The sequence below is a fragment of the Pristiophorus japonicus genome, chromosome 16 (genome assembly GCF_044704955.1).
Source record: "Pristiophorus japonicus isolate sPriJap1 chromosome 16, sPriJap1.hap1, whole genome shotgun sequence".
Lineage (NCBI taxonomy): Eukaryota > Metazoa > Chordata > Chondrichthyes > Pristiophoridae > Pristiophorus > Pristiophorus japonicus.
This window is the reverse complement of record NC_091992.1, coordinates 44,420,900-44,442,320: the sequence shown is the minus strand read 5'-3', so window position 1 is coordinate 44,442,320 and position 21,421 is coordinate 44,420,900. Positions and strand designations below refer to the sequence as shown.

At 50.1% G+C, this 21,421-nt stretch overlaps 1 protein-coding gene across 4 annotated transcripts in view; it reads right to left on the bottom strand.

Annotated features, from left to right (window-relative positions):
• Window positions 1-21,421, bottom strand: part of LOC139226469 (elastin-like) — a 435,956-nt gene that overhangs the window by 209,664 nt on the left and 204,871 nt on the right. For all 4 annotated transcript variants that reach the window (XM_070857261.1, XM_070857262.1, XM_070857263.1 and 1 more), the window contains exons 24-26: window positions 21,281-21,316; window positions 15,171-15,254; window positions 8,608-8,643 (exon numbers count right to left, since the gene is read on the bottom strand). In XM_070857261.1, the coding sequence (XP_070713362.1) occupies window positions 8,608-8,643; window positions 15,171-15,254; window positions 21,281-21,316 (156 nt within the window). The remainder of the gene's footprint in view (window positions 1-8,607; window positions 8,644-15,170; window positions 15,255-21,280; window positions 21,317-21,421) is intronic.

Genomic DNA, 21,421 nt, shown 5'->3' with positions numbered 1-21,421 from the left:
GGACTGCATCCCAGAGTACTTAAGGAAATGGCCTTGGAAATAGCAGATGCATTGACAGTCATTTTCCAACATTCCATTGACTCTGGATCAGTTCCTATGGAGTGGAGGGTAGCCAATGTAACCCCACTTTTTAAAAAAGGAGGGAGAGAGAAACAGGGAATTATAGACCGGTCAGCCTGACATCGGTAGTGGATAAAATGATGGAATCAATTATTAAGGATGTCATAGCAGTGCATTTGGAAAGAGGTGATATGATAGGTCCAAGTCAGCATGGATTTGTGAAAGGGAAATCATGCTTGACAAATCTTCTGGAATTTTTTGAGGATGTTTCCAGTAGAGTGGACAAGGGAGAACCAGTTGATGTGGTATATTTGAACTTTCAGAAGGCTTTCGACAAGGTCCCACACAAGAGATTAATGTGCAAAGTTAAAGCACATGGGATTGGGGGTAGTGTGCTGACATGGATTGAGAACTGGTTGTCAGACAGGAAGCAAAGAGTAGGAGTAAATGGGGACTTTTCAGAATGGCAGGCAGTGACTAGTGGGGTACCGCAAGGTTCTGTGCTGGGGCCCCAGCTGTTTACACTGTACATTAATGATTTAGACGAGGGGATTAAATGTAGTATCTCCAAATTTGCGGATGACACTAAGTTGGGTGGCAGTGTGAGCTGCGAGGAGGATGCTATGAGGCTGCAGAGAGACTTGGATAGGTTAGGTGAGTGGGCAAATGCATGGCAGATGAAGTATAATGTGGATAAATGTGAGGTTATCCACTTTGGTGGTAAAAACAGAGAAACAGACTATTATCTGAATGGTGACAGATTAGGAAAAGGGGAGGTGCAAAGAGACCTGGGTGTCATGGTACATCAGTCATTGAAGGTTGGCATATGCAGGTACAGCAGGCGGTTAAGAAAGCAAATGGCATGTTGGCCTTCATAGCGAGGGGATTTGAGTACAGGGGCAGGTAGGTGTTGCTACAGTTGTACAGGGCCTTGGTGAGGCCACACCTGGAGTATTGTGTACAGTTTTGGTCTCCTAACCTGAGGAAGGACATTCTTGCTATTGAGGGAGTGCAGCGAAGGTTCACCAGACTGATTCCCAGAATGGCGGGACTGACCTATCAAGAAAGACTGGATCAACTGGGCTTGTATTCACTGGAGTTCAGAAGAATGAGAGGGGACCTCATAGAAACGTTTACAATTCTGATGGGGTTAGACAGGTTAGATGCAGGAAGAATGTTCCCAATGTTGGGGAAGTCCAGAACCAGGGGACACAGTCTAAGGATAAGGGGTAAGCCATTTAGGACTGAGATGAGGAGGAATTTCTTCACCCAGAGAGTGGTGAACCTGTGGAATTCTCTCCCACAGAAAGTTGTTGAGGCCAGTTCAATGAATATATTCAAAAAGGAGTTAGATGAAGTCCTTACTATTAGGGGAATCAAGGGGTATGGTGAGAAAGCAGGAATGGGGTACTGAAGTTGCATGTTCAGCCATGAACTCATTGAATGGCGGTGCAGACTAGAAGGGCCAAATGGCCTACTCCTGCACCTATTTTCTATGTTTCTATGTCTATGTTTCTAAGTCAACCCCCTCATCTCTGGAATAAACCTCAGTTGTCAATTGTTACTGGTGGTCACCATTGGAATAGTGACGATATATCGCAAAAGGGAATAGACAGGAAAACTCAAAAATCTAGTGCAAAGTATTAAATTAAGACACCAGTTTCAAATACGACTAGAAAATAGTCAAATGGAGATAAATAAATTTTGAAGGAAAGAATTCATAAAAGTAGAGCATTGTGGGAATTCAAGAATAATGAGCAGTTTGTGACCCTGTTACTGCCTGTGCAGCCATTTGTTTTAGATGTGATTCCTGTTAGTATAGCTTATTCACTCCATCCTTTTCTTATATAGGTCTCCCATTAAATATTTTGTTACTGGCGATTGAACATTTCATATTGGCCTATATCCAGGATTGTGATTATAAGAAAGAAAGAACATAAGAATTAGGAACAGGAGTAGGCCATCCAGCCCCTCGAGCCTGCTCCGCCATCCAACAAGATCATGGCTGATCTGGCTGTGGACTCAGCTCCACCTACCCGCCCGCTCCCCATAACCCTTAATTCCCTTATTGGTTAAAAATCCATCCATCTGTGACCTGACTACATTCAATGGGCCCAAGTTTCCACATGATTCGCGCCTGATTTTTAGGAGCAACTGGTGGAGAACGGACTATTTTAGAAATCGCAATTCTCCACATTTTTTTTTCTGCAGTTCTAGTCAGGTAGTTCAAGTTTAGAACAGAATTTTTTCTTCAAAAGGGGGCGTGTCCGGCAACTGACGCCTGATTTGAAAGTTTCCACAGTGAAAATGTACTCCAAACTAAAGTAGAATGGAGCCTGTGAAGATTTTTGTAGAACTGAAAAACCTGTTCTACACATTAAAAAATCAGGCACAGGTTACAAATTAGGCGTCCGGAACGAGGGGGGGGGGGGGGGGGGGGAAGGGAACTCATTAAATCCTTATTTATACTTCTACAAATATTATACAAATAAATCCAACCTGAATAAACATTTATAAGCCAAGAAAAGATTAAATAAACCATCTTTCTACCTGTGTGAAAATGCTTCAGCCAGGGAGAATTCTGCAGCCGTTCGTGCCGCTGAGAGGGAGGGGGGGGGGGGGGGAGAGAGGGAGGGGAGGGGAGAGAGGGAGGGGAGGGGAGGGGAGAGAGGGAGGGGAGGGGAGGGGAGGGGAGAGAGGGAGGGGAGGGGAGGGGAGAGAGGGAGGGGAGGGGAGGGGAGAGAGGGAGGGGTGGGGTGGGAGAGAGGGAGGGAAGGGGAGAGAGGGAGGGAAGGGGAGAGAGGGAGGGAGGGGAGGGGAGAGGAGAGAGAGGAGGGGAGAGGAGAGAGAGGGGAGGGGAGGGGAGGGGAGGGGAGGGGAGAGAGAGGAGGGGAGAGGAGAGAGAGGGGAGGGGAGGGGAGGGGAGGGGAGGGGAGGGGAGGGGAGGGGAGGGGAGGGGAGGGGAGGGGAGGGGAGGGGAGGGGAGGGGAGGGGAGGGGAGGGGAGGGGAGAGAGGGAGGGGAGGGGAGGGAGAGAGGGAGGGGAGGGAGGGAGGGAGGGAAGGGAGGGAGGGAAGGGAGGGAAGGGGAGAGGAGAGAGGGAGGGAAGGGGAGAGGGAGGGGAGGGAGGGAGCGAAGGGGAGAGAGGGAGGGGAGGGAGGGAGGGGAGAGAGGGAGGGGAGAGAGGGAGGGGAGAGAGGGAGGGGAGAGAGGGAGGGGAGAGAGGGAGGGGAGAGAGGGAGGGGAGAGAGGGAGGGGAGAGAGGGAGGGGAGAGAGGGAGGGGAGAGAGGGAGGGGAGAGAGGGAGGGGAGAGAGGGAGGGGAGAGAGGGAGGGGAGAGAGGGAGGGGAGAGAGGGAGGGGAGAGAGGGAGGGGAGAGAGGGAGGGGAGAGAGGGAGGGGAGAGAGGGAGGGGAGAGAGGGAGGGGAGAGAGGGAGGGGAGAGAGGGAGGGGAGAGAGGGAGGGGAGAGAGGGAGGGGAGAGAGGGAGGGGAGAGAGGGAGGGGAGAGAGGGAGGGGAGAGAGGGAGGGGAGAGAGGGAGGGGAGAGAGGGAGGGGAGAGAGGGAGGGGAGAGAGGGAGGGGAGAGAGGGAGGGAGAGAGGGAGGGGAGAGAGGGAGGGAGAGAGGGAGGAAGGGAGGGAGGAGAGGGGAGAGAGGGAGGGGAGGGGAGAGAGGGAGGGGAGGGGGGAGAGAGGGAGAGGGGAGGGGAGAGGGGGAGGGGAGGGGAGAGGGGGAGGGGAGGGGAGAGGGGGAGGGGAGAGGGGGAGGGGAGAGGTAGGGGAGGGGAGGGGAGAGAGGAAGGGGAGGGGAGAAGGGGGGAGGGGAGAGGGGGGAGGGGAGGGGAGAGAGGGAGGGGAGGGGAGAGAGGGAGGGGGGGAGAGAGGGAGGGGAGGGGAGAGAGGGAGGGAGGAGAGAGGGAGGGGAGGGGAGAGAGGGAGGGGAGGGGAGAGAGGGAGGGGAGGGGAGAGAGGGAGGGGAGGGGAGAGAGGGAGGGGAGGGGGAGAGAGGGAGGGGAGAGGGGGAGGGGAGGGGAGAGGGGGAGGGGAGGGGAGAGGGGGAGGGGAGGGGAGAGGGGGAGGGGAGAGGTAGGGGAGGGGAGGGGAGAGAGGGAGGGGAGGGGAGAGAGGGAGGGGAGGGGAGGGGGGGGGGGGGGGGGGGGAGGGGAGGGGGAGGGGAGGGGGGAGGGGAGGGGGGAGGGGAGGGGGGAGGGGAGGGGGGAGGGGAGGGGATGAGGGAATGGAGGGAGGGGAGGGAGGGAGGGGGAGGGAAGGAAGGAGGGGGGGAGGGAATGGAAGGGGGGGGAGGGGGAGAGGGAATGGAAGGGGGGAGGGAGGGGGTGAGGGAATGGAGGGGGGAGGGAGGGGGAGGGAATGGGGGAGGGAATGGAAGGGGGGAGGGAAGGGGTGGAGGGAAGGGAGGGAGGGGGAAGGTGGGAGGGAAGGGAGGGAGGGGGGGAGGGAAGGGAGGGAGGGGGGGAGGGAAGGGAGGGAGGGGGAGGAGAGAAGGAGGGAGGGGGGTGGAGGGAAGGAGGGAGGGGGGGAGGAGGAAGGGAGGGAGGGGGGGAGGATGGAAGGGAGGGAGGGAGGGGGAGGAGGGAAGGGAGGGGGGAAGGAGTGAAGGGAGGGAGGAGTGAAGGGAGGGAGGGAGGGAGGAGGGAAGGGAGGGAGGGAGGAGGGGGGGGAGGGGAAGGGAGGGTGGGAAGGAGGGAAGGGAGGGGGGAGGAAAGGGAGGGAGGGGGGGGAGGGAAGGGAGGGAGGGGGGAGGAGGGAAGGGAGGGAGGGGGGGAGGGAAGGGGGGAGGGAGGGGGGGAGGGAAGGGGGGGAGGGAAGGGGGGAGAGCGGGGGGAGAGGGGAAGAGAGCGGGGGGGGGGAGCAGAGAGAGCAGGGGGGGGGGGGGGAAGAGAGAGAGCGGGGGGGGGGGGAAAGAGAGAGAGAGAGAGCGGGGGCGGGGGGGAGAGAGAGCGGGGGCGGGGAAGAGAGAGAGCCTGAGGGGGGGGGAAGAGAGAGAGAGAGCGGGGGCGGGGGGGAGAGAGAGCGGGGGCGGGGAAGAGAGAGAGCCTGAGGGGGGGGGGAAGAGAGAGAGAGCGGGGGCGGGGGGAGAGAGAGCGGGGGCGGGGAAGAGAGAGGAGCCAGGGGGGGGGGAAGAGAGAGCGGGGGGGGGGAAGAGAGAGCGGGGGGGGGGAGAGAGAGCGGGGGGGGGGAAGAGAGAGCGGGGGGGGGAAGAGAGAGCGGGGGGGGAAGAGAGAGCGGGGGGGGGGGAAGAGAGAGCGGGGGGGGGAAAGAGAGAGCGGGGGGGGGGGAAAGAGAGAGCGGGGGGGAAAGAGAGAGCGGGGGGGGAAAGAGAGAGCGGGGGGGGAAGAGAGAGCGGGGGGGGGGAAGAGAGAGGGGGGGGGGGGAAGAGAGAGCGGGGGGGGGGGAAGAGAGAGCGGGGGGGGGAAGAGAGAGCGGGGGGGGGAGAAAGAGAGAGCGGGGGGGGGAAGAGAGAGCGGGGGGGGGAAGAGAGAGCGGGGGGGGGAAGAGAGAGCGGGGGGGGGGAAGAGAGAGCGGGGGGGGGGAAGAGAGAGCGGGGGGGGGAAGAGAGAGCGGGGGGGGGAAGAGAGAGCGGGGGGGGGAAGAGAGAGCGGGGGGGGGAAGAGAGAGCGGGGGGGGGAAGAGAGAGCGGGGGGGGGAAGAGAGAGCGGGGGGGGGAAGAGAGAGCGGGGGGGGGAAGAGAGAGCGGGGGGGGGAAGAGAGAGCGGGGGGGGGAAGAGAGAGCGGGGGGGGGAAGAGAGAGCGGGGGGGGGGAAGAGAGAGCGGGGGGGGGAAGAGAGAGCGGGGGGGGGAAGAGAGAGCGGGGGGGGGAAGAGAGAGCGGGGGGGGGAAGAGAGAGCGGGGGGGGGAAGAGAGAGCGGGGGGGGGAAGAGAGAGCGGGGGGGGGGAAGAGAGAGCGGGGGGGGGGAAGAGAGAGCGGGGGGGGGAAGAGAGAGCGGGGGGGGGGAAGAGAGAGCGGGGGGGGGAAGAGAGAGCGGGGGGGGGAAGAGAGAGCGGGGGGGGGAAGAGAGAGCGGGGGGGGGAAGAGAGAGCGGGGGGGGGGAAGAGAGAGCGGGGGGGGGAAGAGAGAGCGGGGGAGGGAAGAGAGAGCGGGGGGGGGAAGAGAGAGCGGGGGGGGGAAGAGAGAGCGGGGGGGGAAGAGAGAGCGGGGGGGGGAAGAGAGAGCGGGGGGGGGGAAGAGAGAGCGGGGGGGGAAGAGAGAGCGGGGGGGGGAAGAGAGAGCGGGGGGGAAGAGAGAGCGGGGGGGAAGAGAGAGCGGGGGGGGAAAGAGAGAGCGGGGGGGGAAAGAGAGAGCGGGGGGGGAAAGAGAGAGCGGGGGGGGAAAGAGAGAGCGGGGGGGGAAAGAGAGAGCGGGGGGGGAAAGAGAGAGCGGGGGGGGAAAGAGAGAGCGGGGGGGGGGGAAGAGAGAGCGGGGGGGGGGAAGAGAGAGCGGGGGGGGGGGAAGAGAGAGCGGGGGGGGGGGAAGAGAGAGCGGGGGGGGGGGAAGAGAGAGCGGGGGGGGGGAAGAGAGAGCGGGGGGGGGAAGAGAGAGCGGGGGGGGGAAGAGAGAGCGGGGGGGGGAAGAGAGTGCGGGGGGGGGAAGAGAGAGCGGGGGGGGGAAGAGAGAGCGGGGGGGGGGGGAAGAGAGAGCGGGGGGGGGAAGAGAGAGCGGGGGGGGGAAGAGAGAGCGGGGGGGGGAAGAGAGAGCGGGGGGGGGAAGAGAAAGCGGGGGGGGGAAGAGAGAGCGGGGGGGGGAAGAGAGAGCGGGGGGGGGGGAAGAGAGAGCGGGGGGGGGGGAAGAGAGAGCGGGGGGGGGGGAAGAGAGAGCGGGGGGGGGGGAAGAGAGAGCGGGGGGGGGGGAAGAGAGAGCCGGGGGGGGGAAGAGAGAGCCGGGGGGGGGGGGAAGAGAGAGCCGGGGGGGGGGGAGAAGAGAGAGCGGGGGGGGGGGGAAAGAGAGAGCGGGGGGGGGGAGAGAGAGCGGGGGGGGGGAAGAGAGAGCCGGGGGGGGGGGAAGAGAGAGCCGGGGGGGGGGGGGGGGGGGGGGAGAGAGAGCGGGGGGGGGGGGGAAGAGAGAGCGGGGGGGGGAGAGAGAGCGCAGGGGGGGGGGGAGGAGAGAGAGCGCGGGGGGGGGGGGGAGAGAGAGCGGGGGGGGGTCGGAGAACAGGAGTGCGGGTTGGGTCGGGTCAGTCGGGGGGGTCTCGGGTCGGGTCGGGGCGGGGGGTGTCGGGTCTCGGGAGAGCGGGTGTCGGGTCGGGGCGGGGGGTGTCGGGTCGTGGGTGTCGGAGGGGGGGGGGGGAGAGGGTGTCGGGTCTCAGGTCGGGTCGGAGGGGGGAGCAGGTCTCGGGTCGGGTCGGGGCGGGGGGGGGAGCGGGTGTCGGTCTCGGGTCGGGGGGGGGGGAGCGGGTCTCGGGTCGGGGAGGGGGGGAACGGGTCTCGGGTCGGGGGAGGGGGGGGAGGGGGGGAGCGGGTGTTTGGTCGGGGGGGGGGAGGGAGAGCGGGTGTCTGGTCGGGGGGGTGGGTAGCGGGTGTCTGGTCGGGGGTGGGGGGAGCGGGTCTCGGGTCTCGAGTCGGGGGCGGGGAGCGAGGGTCGGGTCGGGGAGCAGGAGCTGGCCGTGGGAGGAGCCTCATTCACGCAGCCCCAGTGAGGCCATTGGGCCAGGGCTAGGGGCTACGTGCTTCGGGCCCCTCCCACACAGTTCGGCGCCTGGAGCTACTGCACTTGCGTGCCGACTGTAGCGCGCATGTGCAGAGGTCCCGGCACTGTTTTCAGCGCCGGGACCTGGCTCCGCCCCCCCACAGCTCGTGCTGGCTGCGCCAAGGGCCACAGGACCTGTAAGTAGGTGGAGAATACCGAGGATATTTTTAGGCGCCGTTTTAGGCGCGAAAAACGGGCGCCCCACTCGGAGGGGCGCCCGTTTTTTTTCTTGTGGAAACTTGGGCCCAATGAGCTAGCCTCAACTGCTTCCTTGGGCAGAGAATTCCACAGATTCACAACCCTCTGGGAGAAGAAATTTCCTCTCAACTCGGTTTTAAATTGGCTCCCCTATATTTTGAGGCTGTGTCCCCCAGCTCCAGTCTTCCTGACCAGTGGAAACAACCTCTCTGCCTCTATCCCGTCTATCCCTTGCATTATTTTAAATGTTTCTATAAGATCACCCCTCTTCCTTCTGAACTCCAACGAGTAAAGGCCCAGTCTACTCAATCTATCGTCATAAGGTAACCCCCTCATCTCCGGAATCAGCCTAGTGAATCGTTTCTGTAACCCCTCCAAAGCCAGCACATCCCTCCTTAAGTAAGGTGACCAAAACTGCACGCAGATTTATCATAGCTTATTTTTCACGTTGCGAATTATTTCCTGGTGTCTCTTTGGACAAAGCCCTTGTAATTAAGCCCATACAGAATTGAGGAAATCCTAGCTCGTACTCCAAATTGTTATGTGCACTCTATCCTTGTAAAGAAGATTTTACCATTAATACTCTGTGCTTACTAATACAATAATAATTGATGCTTTTACAAATTACAAAAGTAGAAAGACTTGCCTCCATATTTAGCAGCTTTAGCTGCCGCGTATCCACCTGCAATAACAGAGGATTGACAAGTTATGACAGAGCAGAGACCAGCTATGTACATAGTACAACAATGAGTAACATTCTGAAGATCAACAGTATCTCATTTCAGATAAACCCCTTTTCTGAAATATCCTATATTAATGCAAATTGTTCAAATCTAGCTCACAAATTATTATAATCTTTAAGATAACTAGAAAACATGGAATAAGTAAAGGCTATTGACCCATTAATTCCCTACTCTTACATAGAGCACATGCAGTTTACCTTATTATGGATTAACAGGTAGATTTGACTATTCTTTTGTAAATTAGACAGCATCACTACATCATTCATGAAATAGAAGCTGATGGCTAATGGGAGCAGAGAAGCGTGCTGAACAAAGGATGGCTGAGTATCCATTGGGCTAGGTGACCAGCAGAATTCCCAGCTGAATGGATACTGCAGTAATCTTCGCTCAGCAAATGGTGAATAATTTTGAATCTGAACATTTGCATACATGGATTGGTAATTCTTTGGGAATGATGTTTGAAGCTTCATCACTGATATTCGGTGTAAATATTTGGAACCGATACAGAATGTTGACAGGCAGCTGCAATAGCTCTTGTGTTTCTAACAACTCAGATGATGCTGATCCCATCAACATCTCGTTGAGGAATGACTGTTACATCACATTTCACACTTAGGCTGGAATCTTTACGTTGGAGTTGAGTTGCATGCATGCGGGCCGCAAAGCAGATTGGGGACCCAAAAATGTGAATAGCGCATTCTGCGGTGCGCGTTTCACTTAATGGCCCTAATTAAAACAGTTATGCGTGCTTCCCGGCCCAATTAACTGGAGCGGGTCTGATTAAGTCACCGATGACTCGTTTTCAACGTGGATATTTTAAAGCAACCTTGCACACATTTCATTTGGAGGTTGATGTCAGAGTGCATAAGGTGGCTTCCAGAGGTCTCAATAATGCAATAAAACTGACAAATCTGTGGGTCATGGAGACAAGGCTGTGCCAAGATTCAGCGATACCTCCCTGGAAATTCTGGTGCAGTCAGGCAGAAAGAGCACGCAGGGAGATCCTCTTTCCTGGAAATTGACGTAAACGACTACCCAAAGACACAAAAAGGGCATGGCTGGAGATCGCAGAGATGTGGTACGGAGGATGTAGATCCAGTGCCGGAAAAGATTCAATGATCTCATGAGGTCAGGAAAGGGGAGTGGAATGTCACACTCACCTACATCCAGATGTGCCCATCAACAGAACCCCATCACACTGCCTTCCCAAGCTTACTCCTGCACATCATTCCTCACACCAACCTACCTTGCAAGTCCACCTATTGCTCTCTGTCTATGCACCTACTCATTTCCATCTGATTAACCATCACTGATACTCAACCTCATCCTAAAGCAATCATAGCAAGTATCACTACAAAAGGAAGCCATTTAGCAATGTAGTGCCACTCTCTCAGTCACCCTCTACAGATATAGCCCATCCATTCCTTATACTCAGTTCACACAAGGATGTCTCGGAGCGGCTGCTGCGCATTCTGGGGGAGGGGGAACAGCCAGCTGTCGTGATGCATATAGGTACCAATGATATAGGTAAAAAATGGGATGAGGTCCTATGAGACGAATTTAGGGAGCTAGGAGTTAAATTAAAAAGTAGGACCTCAAAGGTAGTAATCTCAGGATTGCTACGAGTGCCACGTGCTAGTCAGAGTAGGAATTGCAGGATAGTTCAGATGAATACGTGGCTTGAGGAATGGTGCAAGGAGGAGGGATTCAAATTCCTGGGGCATTGGTTCTGGGGGAGATGGGACCAGTACAAACTGGACGGTCTGCACCTGGGCAGGACCAAAACCTATGTCCTAGGCGGAGTGTTTGCTCGTGCTGTTGGGGAGGAGTTAAACTAATATGGCAGGGGGATAGGAACCTATGCAGGGAGGCAGAGGGAAGTAAAAATGGGGCAGAAGCAAAAGGTAAGAAGGAGATAAGCAAGAGTGAAGGGCAGAGAAATCAAGGGCAAAAATCAAAAAGGGCCACATTACAACATAATTCGAAAAGGACAAAGAGTGTTAAAAAAATAAGCCTGAAGGCTCGGAGTCTCAATGCGAGGAGCATTCGTAATAAGGTGGACGAATTAACTGCGCAGATAGCTGTTAACGGATATGATGTAATTGGGATTACGGACACATGGCTCCAGGGTAACCAAGGCTGGGAACTCAACATCCAAGGGTATTCAATATTCAGGAAGGATAGACAGGAAGGAAAAGGAGGTGGGGTAGCATTATTGGTTAAAGAGGAGGTTAACGCAATAGTAAGGAAGGACATTAGCTTGGATGATGTGGAATCTATATGGGTAGAGCTGCGAAACACCAAAGGGCAGAAAACATTAGTTGGGGCTGTATACAGACCACCAAATAGTAGTAGGGAGGTTGGGGATGGCATCAAACAGGAAATTAGAGAATGCGTGCAATAAGGGTACAGCAGTTATCATGGGTGATTTTAATCTACATATTGATTGCGCTAACCAAACTGGTAACAATACTATGGAGGAGGATTTCCTGGAGTATATAAGGGATGGTTTTCTCGACCAATATGTCGAGGAACCAACTAGAGAGCAGGCCATCCTAGACTGGGTCTTGTGTAACGAGAGAGGATTAATTAGCAATCTGGTCGTGTGTGGCTCCTTGGGGAAGAGTGACCATAATATGGTAGAATTCTTCATTAAGATGGAGAGCGACACAGTTAACTCAGAGACTAAGGTCCTGAACGTAAAGAAAGAAAACTTTGATGGTATGAGACGTGATTTGGCTAGGATATTCTGGTGAATGTACTTAAAAGGTTGATGGTGGATAGGCAATGGCAGACATTTAAAGATCACATGGATGGATTTCAGCAATTGTACATCCCTGTCTGAAGTAAAAATAAAACGGGGAAGGTGGTTCAACCGTGGCTAACAAGGGAAATTAAGGATAGTGTTAAATCCAAGGAAGAGTCATATAAATTGGCCAGAAAAAGCAGCAAACCCGAGGACTGGGCAGAAATTTAGAATTCAGCAGAGGAAGACAAAGGGTTTAATTAAGAGGGGGAAAATAGAGTACAAGAAGAAGCTTGCCAGGAACTTAAGAACTGACTACAAAAGCTTCGATTGATATGTGAAGAGAAAAAGATTAGTGAAGACAAATGTAGGTCCCTTGCAGTCAGATTCAGGTGAATTTATAATGGGGAACAAGGAAATGGCAGACCAATTGAACAAATACTTTGGTTCTGTCTTCACGAAGGAAGACACAAATAATCTTGTGGAAGTACTAGGGACCGAGGGTCTAGTGAGAAGGAGGAACTGAAGAATATCCTTATTAGGCGGGAAATTGTGTTAGGGAAATTGATGGGATTGAAGGCTGATAAATCCCAGGGGCCTGATAGTCTGCATCCCAGAGCACTTAAGGAAGTGGCCCTAGAAATAGTGGATGCATTGGTGATCATTTTCCAACAGTCTATCGACTCTGGATCAGTTCCTATGGACTGGAGGGTAGCTAATGTAATACCACTTTTTAAAAAGGAAGGGAGAGAGAAAATGGGTAATTATAAACCAGTTAGCCTGAAATCAGTAGTGGGGAAAATGTTGGAATCAATTATTAAGAATGAAATAGCAGCACATTTGGAAAGCAGTGACAGGATCAGTCCAAGTCAGCATGGATCTATGAAAGGGAAATCATGCTTGACAAATCTTCTGGAATTTTTTGAGGATCTAACTAGTAGAGTGGACAAGGGAGAACCAGTGGATGTGGTGTATTTGGACTTTCAAAAGGCTTCTGACAAGGTCCCACACAAGAGATTGGTGTGCAAAATCAAAGCACATGGTATTGGGGGTAATGTACTGACGTGGATAGAGAACTGGTTGGCAGACAGGAAGCAGAGAGTCGGGATAAACGGGTCCTTTTCAGAATGGCAGACAGTGACTAGTGGAGTGCCGCAGAGCTCAGTGCTGGGACCTAAACTCTTTACTATATATATTAATGATTTAGATGAAGGAATTGAGTGTAGTATCTCCAAGTTTGCAGATGACACTAAACTGGGTGGCAATGTGAGCTGTGAGGAGGACGCCAAGAGGCTGCAGGGTGACTTGGACAGGTTAGGTGAGTGGACAAATGCATGACAGATGCAGTATAATGTGGATAAATGTGAGGTTATACACTTTGGCGGCAAAAACAGGAAGGCAGAATATTATTTGAATGGCAGCAGACTAGGAAAAGGAGAAATGCAACGAGACCTGGATGTCATGGTTCATCAGCCATTGAAAGTTGGCATGCAGGTATAGCAGGCGGTGAAGAAGGCAAATGGTATGTTGGCCTTCATAGCTAGGGGATTTGAATATAGGAGCAGGGAGCCCGGAATGGCTGGTCTGACATATGAGGAGAGACTGGATCAACTGGGCCTTTATACACTGGAGTTTAGAAAGATGAGAGGGGATCTCATAGAAACATATAAGATCCTGACGGGACTGGACAGGTTAGATGCGGGAAGAATGTTCCCGATGTTGGGGAAGTCCAGAACCAGGGGATACAGTCTTAGGATAAGGGGTAGGTCATTTAGGACTGAGATGAGGAGAAACTTCTTCACTTAGAGAGTTGTTAACCTGTGGAATTCCCTGCCGCAGAGAGTTGTTGATGCTAGTTCATTGGATATATTCAAGAGGGAGTTAGATATGGCCCTTACGGCTAAAGGGATCAAGGGGTATGGAGAGAAAGCAGGAAAGGGGTACTGAGGGAACGATCAGCCATGATCTTATTGAACGGTGGTGCAGGCTCGAAGGGCCGAACGGCCTACTCCTGTACCTATTTTCTATGTTTCTTCTGTATACTTGAAGTGTTCGGCACCTTCCCGGATGCTTCTCTTCCACTTTGGGCGGTCTTGGGCCAGGGATTCCCAAGTGTCGGTGGGGTTGTTGCACTTTTTCCAAGGAGGCTTTGAGGGTGTCCTTGAAGTGTTTCCTCTGCCCGCCTGAGATTCGTTTACTGTGTCGGAGCTCTGAGTAGAGCGCTTGTTTTGGGAGTCTAGTATCGGGCATGCAGACGATGTGGCCCGTCCATCGGAGCTGACCAAGCGTGGTCAATACTTTGATGCTGGCCTGAGTGAGAACACTGACATTGGTGCACCTATCCTGCCAATGAATTTGCAGGATTTTGCGTAGGCAGCGGTACGGCATGATGCAGCCTTGCACAGATGCCCACTGTCCTGCGTAGAATCAGGGTGTTGAGGAGAAGGTTGGTGATGTTGTTGTTGGTGCTGCTGGTGTGCCTGGTGTTGCTGGTGTTAGGGCTCATCGTGGTCCGACTCTGAGGACCAAGGTGAGACAGTATAAATGGCACCCATGCTGCAGGAATAGATGGCAGGTCAAGTAGCGAGGACAGAAGCAATCTGTCAATGGTGAGAGAGTTCTGCCAATGAAGTGACACTGGATGAAGACTTTGGTGGAAAGACTTGTAGCCTGCAGAAAACTTAATCTGTGCTGGGAATGCAAGTCAGCAACAGTTTCTGCCTGAGGAAAGTGATCAGCTGTGAGGTGGGAACTTTTATACTACATTTGATACGGTCAACTAATCAGCTAGATTAATGGCTACTGAACTCCCACTCTCACCTCTGACAACAAGCTAATAATCTTTTAAATTGGGTCGCCTGCCTCTGCCGGTTGGGTCGCTGCTGCGCTGACAGACGCGCCCGAGGGAAAGGCAAGTGGGGGCGGGATGACGGCGGGTTCCAGACCTGCTCCAAGAAATGTCAACTTTCCCACCTGACCCGTTACTGATCGCGCCCGTACAATCCGTGGAAAATTCCAGCCATAGGTGTTGTTTGCCCGTTTCTAATGTGAAAAAATTGTGGCCGGCAGAGGAACCTCAGTTGCACACCCTGGACTCTGCTTTGAATCCAACAGCCTGCTTAATTCAATTTTCCTGCACGTTATTAAATGATTTGCAGGACAACATCTGCATGTGGTGAGTCATGCACAGCGGTATACAAAAACTGCAAAAGAGTCTTGCGAGAAGCACAGGACAGGACCAAAAACTAAATAACTTATTCTTTTGCACCGGACACCAATCGACCAGCCCAATCCAATACGGCGGGTGAAGCAGTTGTGGCTTGAAATGTGCATGCTGTTTCTGCCCACCATGCTGGATACTTAGGAGCCGTATATTTTCCGGAAAATGGGAGTGAAGAAATTTTTCGGCCAGTGATTGTGCTTACTCAAACCTGGGGCTCCAATTTATAGGAGGCACTCAGTTCCAAACTGGGCAGGTAGGGGACCCAGATTCTCCTCCAGGGAATTTCACTCCACTTTGTTATTGCGTTAGGAACACGGATTAAGGCTATATTTGCACTATAACTGCTACACTGATAAAAAATGAATGACTACCATTATCGTGTAAAAGCATACTAACAGACTAGATTGTAAAACCGATAGTAAAAACCGATAGTAATAAATCTTAACTCTTGCATTTAACTCATCTCAATGAATCTAAATCAATTGAGATCAAATTACCTTGAAGGCCTCCTGGAACACCACCAGGTACAGCCCCTGGAACGCCTCCGGGTACACCCCCTTGAACACCTCCTCGAACACCCCCTGGAATGGCAGCACAGGAGAGTTGCAATCAATATATCAAGTTATTCTAACAGAAAATTATACGATTGGTACTAAACACATAAGGGGAGAAATTAGGGTAATTTGCACCTCCCGTTAGTGTCCTCAGGGCATTAAGGGGGCGCAAATGACTTTGTGACCGGGAGCGGCGCTGCTAATGACTCCCGCTAAATTTAGTGGGGGTTTAGCGGCGGCACTAGGGCATTGCGCCCGGAACTCCTGTACCCGGAGATTGTGACATCACGTTTCACCCATCCTCCCATCTAACTATGAGCATAAATCTCTATTCCCTTCTCCATCAGATGCTTATCTAGCCTCCCCTTAAATGCATCTATACTATTTGCCTCAACTACTCCATGTGGTAACGAGTTCCACATTTTCCCCACTTTCTGGGTGAAGAAGCTTCTACTGAATTCCCCATTTGATTTCTTGGCAACTATCGTATATTGATGGCGGCTAGTTTTGCTCTTCCCCACAACTGGAAACACTCTCTCGGTGTCTATGCTATCAATATCTTTCATAAATTTAAAGACCTCTATTAGGGCACCCCTCACCTGAGATCCAGCATGTTCATCCAATCCTGATAAGTATAATCTCGCATTTCTGGTATCAACCTTGTAAATCTTTTATGCACCCTCTCCAATGACTCTATATCCTTTTTATAATATAGCAACAAAAATTGTACGCTGTACTCCAAGTGTGGTCTAACCGAGGTTCAATACAAGTTTAGCATAACTTTTCTATTTTTCAATTATATCCTTATAAGAAACAGAAGAAATAGGAACAGGAGTAGGCCATACGGCCCCTCGAGCCTGCTCCGCCATTCAATAAGATCGTGGCTGATCTGATCATGAACTCCGTTCCACTTCCCTGCCCGCTCCCCGTAGCCCCTTATCGTTTAAGAAACTGTCTATTTCTGTCTTAAATTTATTCAATGTCCCAACTTCCACAGCTCTCTGACGCAGCGAGTTCCACAGATTAACAACCCTCTGAGAGAAAGAAATTTCTCATCTCTGTTTTAAATGGGCAGCCCCTTATTCTAAGATCATGCCCTCTAGTTCTAGTCTTCCCCATCAGTGGAAACATCCTCTCTGCATCCAACTTGTCAAACCCCCTCATAATCTTACACGTTTTGATAAGAACACCTCTCATTCTTCTGAATTCCAATGAATAGAATCCAATTATATTTTCTTTCTTTCTTGCACCTTTTTCTAACGAATCATTAAATACGTGTGGTAATGCCTTTGCTATCTCTTCCCTAGGTTCTTTTAAAATGCGTGGGTTCAATCCATCCGGACCAGGGATTTTATCTTCTTTGAGTTTGATTAGTTTATTTAATATATTCCCTCTTTTTATTTTAAATGCACTAATTTCATTACTAATCTCATCATTCAATGTCATGTCCACCTGTTCAATTTTCCTGGTAAATACTAAAGCAAAATAATGATTTAATATTTCTGCCATCTCTCTATTGTTACCTGTGATTTTATCCTGTCTATCCATTAATGGCCCTATTCCTATCCCAACCATCCTTTTTTTATTGATGTGCCTGGAAAATATTTTACAAATTTCTTTTATGTTCCTTGATAATTTAATTTCATAGTTTTCTTTGCCTTCCTAATTGTTTTTTTTAAACTTCCTTTCTAGTCTCTTCGTCTTCTCCCTCATCATACTGCAGTCTATGTACTTAAGGGTTGTGAATCTTTGGAATTCTCTGCCCCAGAGGGCTGTGGATGCTGAGTCTTTGAGTATATTCAAGGATGAGGTAGATAGATATTTGGATTCTAAAGAAATTAAGGGATATGGAGATTGGGTGGAAAAGTGGAGTTGAGGTCAATGATCAGCCATGATCTTAATGAATGGCATAGCAGGTTCGAGATGCCATATGGCCTATTCTTGCTCCTATTTCTTAATGCATGCCTTTTTTTTTTTAAAAAGCCTCAATTGTTCCCTTATGGCTTTATTCATCCATGGAGTCTCATTAGTATTTAGCTTGTTCTTTCCTTATATTGTTCCTGCACTCTGTTGAATACCGTTTTAAATGTTTCCCATTGCTGTTCGCCAATAGTGTCACCCATTTTATTTTCCCAAGTTCTATTCTCAGCCCCTCAAAATCAGCTTTTCTTCACTCTATTAACCTGGTTTTCATCATACTTATGTCCTTCTCAATTATTATCTTAAAGGATATTATATTATGCTCACTATTGCCTAGATGTTATTCTACTTTTATTTTTTTTATCTGCTCTGGTTCATTCCCCATTACTAGATCCAATAGGGAGTCCTCTCTTGTTGAGCTTTTTACATATTGGGCAAGAAAGGAGTCCTGTACACATTGTACGAACTCCATTCCCTATCTCCTTTACCTACTTCTTCTGTCCAATTAATATCGGAAATAATTGAAATCCACCATGATTATTATTATATATCTTTTACTCATTTCCCTAATTTGTCTGCATACTTTTTCTTCCACCTCCCGTCCACTATTAGGTGGTCTGTAGACTATGTCTATTAGTGGGATTGATCCTTTATTATCTTTTATCTCTATCTATATAGATTGTATTTTTGTCTTACTGATAGCTACGTTACTTTTTTCTACTGCCATTATGTTACCCCTAATAAGTACAGCTAACTCCACCTCCCCTTTTTCCCTCTCTATCTTTTCTAAATATGTTATACATTGCAATGTTTAATTTCCAATCCTGATTTTTCTGTAGCAATGTCTCAGTAACCCCTACAATGTCTGGTTCTTCGCAACGCATGATTGCCTCCAGCTCCTCTGTTTTATTATGGACACTGTATGCATTGCTGTACAGACAGTTTAACTCATATTTAAATAGGATTTCCTCTCACTTTATGTTTAACCATCTTTTTAGACGCCTGTTTTATAACTATTTATTCCCTTGCCATCACTGTCCTCCCTTACTTTATTCTTTCCTATGCTCTCTTTTCATGTTTTGTTTATATTTAGGCTAGTTATGTTTCTTGTAGATCCCTCCCCCATCTTATTAGTTTAAACCTTTTGCCACTTCCCTATTTACCCTTTCCGCTAGGACACGGGTCCCATTCTGGTTCAGTTGGAGCCTGTCCCATCAGTACAGCTCCTTCCTGTCCCAGAACTGGTGCCAGTGTCCCATGAAAAGGAACCCCTCTTTCCCACACCAGCCCTTTAGCCACGTGTTAATTCTTGTGATCTGTGAGCTTCTATGACAATTTGCATGTGGGTCGGGCAATAATCCAGAGATTATTACCCTCGAGGATCCTACTTTTTAATTTAGAGCCCAACTCCTGATACTCTTTCAGCATTACCTTCTCCCTGTTTCTACCTATGTCATTTGTTCCAACATGGACCATGACAACTGGATTTACTCTCGCCCTTTCCAAGTTCCTCTCCAGCCACCTTAAGATATCCCTTACCCTGGCACTGGGTAGGCAACAGGATCCTCATTCTTGGCTACAGAGGACGATATCTCTTCCCCTATCACTATCTTACACCCACCTTCCCCCCGGGCAGCCTTTTGAGCCATGGAGCCTTAGTTGCATTGTGTCTGTCCTCCCTGCAGTCTTTCTCCTTGTCCTCACAGGTAGCGGGTACACTGTACCTGTTGGACAGGACCAGTGTCTGCGGGACCTCCTGCTTAACCTCTCCTAAATCCCCGCTACCCGGCTCCCTAACAGTCATACCCTCCCTTTCCTGAACCTGTGCTTTCCTTTGGGGTGTAACTGTATTCTGGATAAAACTTTCCGGAAATTCCTCCCTCTCCCTTATGTGTCGGAGTGTCTCCAACTCGTACTCCACCCAGAGAAATTCGAGATGGAAACATCCCCTGCAGATATGTTTGCTCGGGCCAGTCTCGCTGTCCACAAACTCCGACATTCTGCAGTCCAGACACACAACCTGCCCTGTCTTATCTTAATCGAGCCTTATATTATTTATTTACTTAGTTAAAGTCTTTATTCAATGATTTATAGTTATATTAATTAGTTTAAAATGGTATGACAAAAGGCACCAGTAACAGCAGGGTCCAAACGTAGGACAAGGAGAAAGCCACTCCGCCCATCAACTCTGTTCCACCATCAATTTGCACATGGCTGATCTGTACCTCAATTTCATTTAGTAGATTTCATCTCGATCATTACCGAACAAAAATCTATTAATCTCAGTGTTGCATTTCAATTGACCCAGCATCCACTGTGGGAAGAGAGTAACAAATTTCTACTACCCTTTGTGTGAAAAAGTGCTCCTTGATTTCATTCCTAAATGACCCAGCACCAATTTTAAGATTATGCCCCCTTAAAACCTCTGAATATGTCCTCATTGATTCTAACTGATACTTAACTATAATCCAAGTTAGAATGAGACAGGTACAAATCATTTTACTTACATAATCCTATTCCTGCAACTTCCCTTGACTGATTATCTAAATACTCTGGTGCTGGTGTTAATGGATATGGCACTAGAATCTGAGATAAATATGCTACAAAGCCATAACATGATGCAACAAGTTGTACCTGAGGAACCTGTTATGAATGCCTGGGAATATGATGTAATGTTTTAATCTAGTAACTTTTAAGTCACAATGTCAGTTGTTACCTGTGGTCGCTGTTGGAATGATAAAGAAATATTGCAAAAGGTAAAAGACAGCAAAACTCAAAAATCAACTATCAAAATAAGACACCAGTTTCAAATATGACTAGAAAATAGTCAAATGGAGATAAATAAATTTTGAATTAAAGAATTTATATTGGCCCAGGTTTTATAATGCTTCTGACAGCCGTCAGAATGGCCCCAAAAGTTCCAGGTTTCCGAATACGCTACACATGCGTGCAAACCCGGAACTTGCAATCTATCAAGTTTTGCTTGGAAAGATCCACCACATCCGCTACAAAATCACTTTCACTGTTGCAGAGTTTCTACTGCCCAGCGAATACCATGAAACCCTCATACCTGGCAAAAGCAGATGGGAGGCCTTCTTTTACCAGCGTGAAGTTTAAAATAATTTATTTTTTTTATAAATGGTTTAAACATTCACTTACATTTTAAATTAGTTTTTGTAAATTTTGTCCCGCTAAAAACGTTTAAATTTATTTTTTAAAAAATTAAGTTTTTATTTTAAAAGTTTAATTAATCTCCATAAATGAAACCTCCATAAGCATAATATGAATCCTCATTTGTCATTGGTTGGCCTGGCCCACATGATCCCAGGGAGACTTGTGAACCGCCTGCGCCCATGGGATAATTGGGCCTTTACTCAGGTGTACGCCTGCAGGCTCAGGAGGGGAACAATTTGAAGCTCTGGAGGCACAACGTAAAAACGTAGTTTTCTTCAGGTTCAGAGGCATACGTGTGCAGCAAGCCTCCGACTGCAATTTCCAAACCAAAAGTACAGCATTCTGGAAAGAGAGAATATGGAGCAGTTTGTAACCCTGTTACTGTCTGTGCAGTTATTTGTTTTAGCTGTGAATCCTGTTTACCTTATCAGTTCATCCTTTTCTTATATAGGTCTCCCATTAATTACTTAGCTACTGATGATTGAACATTTCATCTTGGTCTATGTCCAGGATTGTGACTTTCACTGCTTGTTTCTCATGCGGCAAAATATTTCATGGGTTCTCAGACAGAATTGTGGAACTCCTGGCTTGTACTCCAAATTCTCTGTGCACTCAGACAATGGATATTATTCAGTTTATGGACTGAGTACAACCTCAGTAGAAGACAGCAGCTTCTCAAAGCCGAACTCAATGCAGCCAAATTGCAGAATATCTTTTTCTAAAAACACTTTAAGAGTTGTTAAACATACACGAAAGTGAAACGAGCTGATAGCAAAGTTTCGAAAAATTTACCTGCCATGAGGAAACCATTGTAACTGGGCTTGAAATGTATTCTTTGATTGATGATTAAATTACGTACATTCTATACTTGTCAAGAAAATGTTAACATTAATATTCTGTGCTTGCTAGTACAATAATAATTGATGCTTTTACAAATTACAAAAGTAGAAAGACTTAACCTCCATATTTAGCAGCTTTAGCTGCTGCGGATCCACCTGCAATGATAGAGGATTGACAAGTTATTAGCAGAGCAGAGACCAGCTACGTACATAGAACTGTGAATAACATTCTGAAGATCAACAGCACCATGCAATATACCT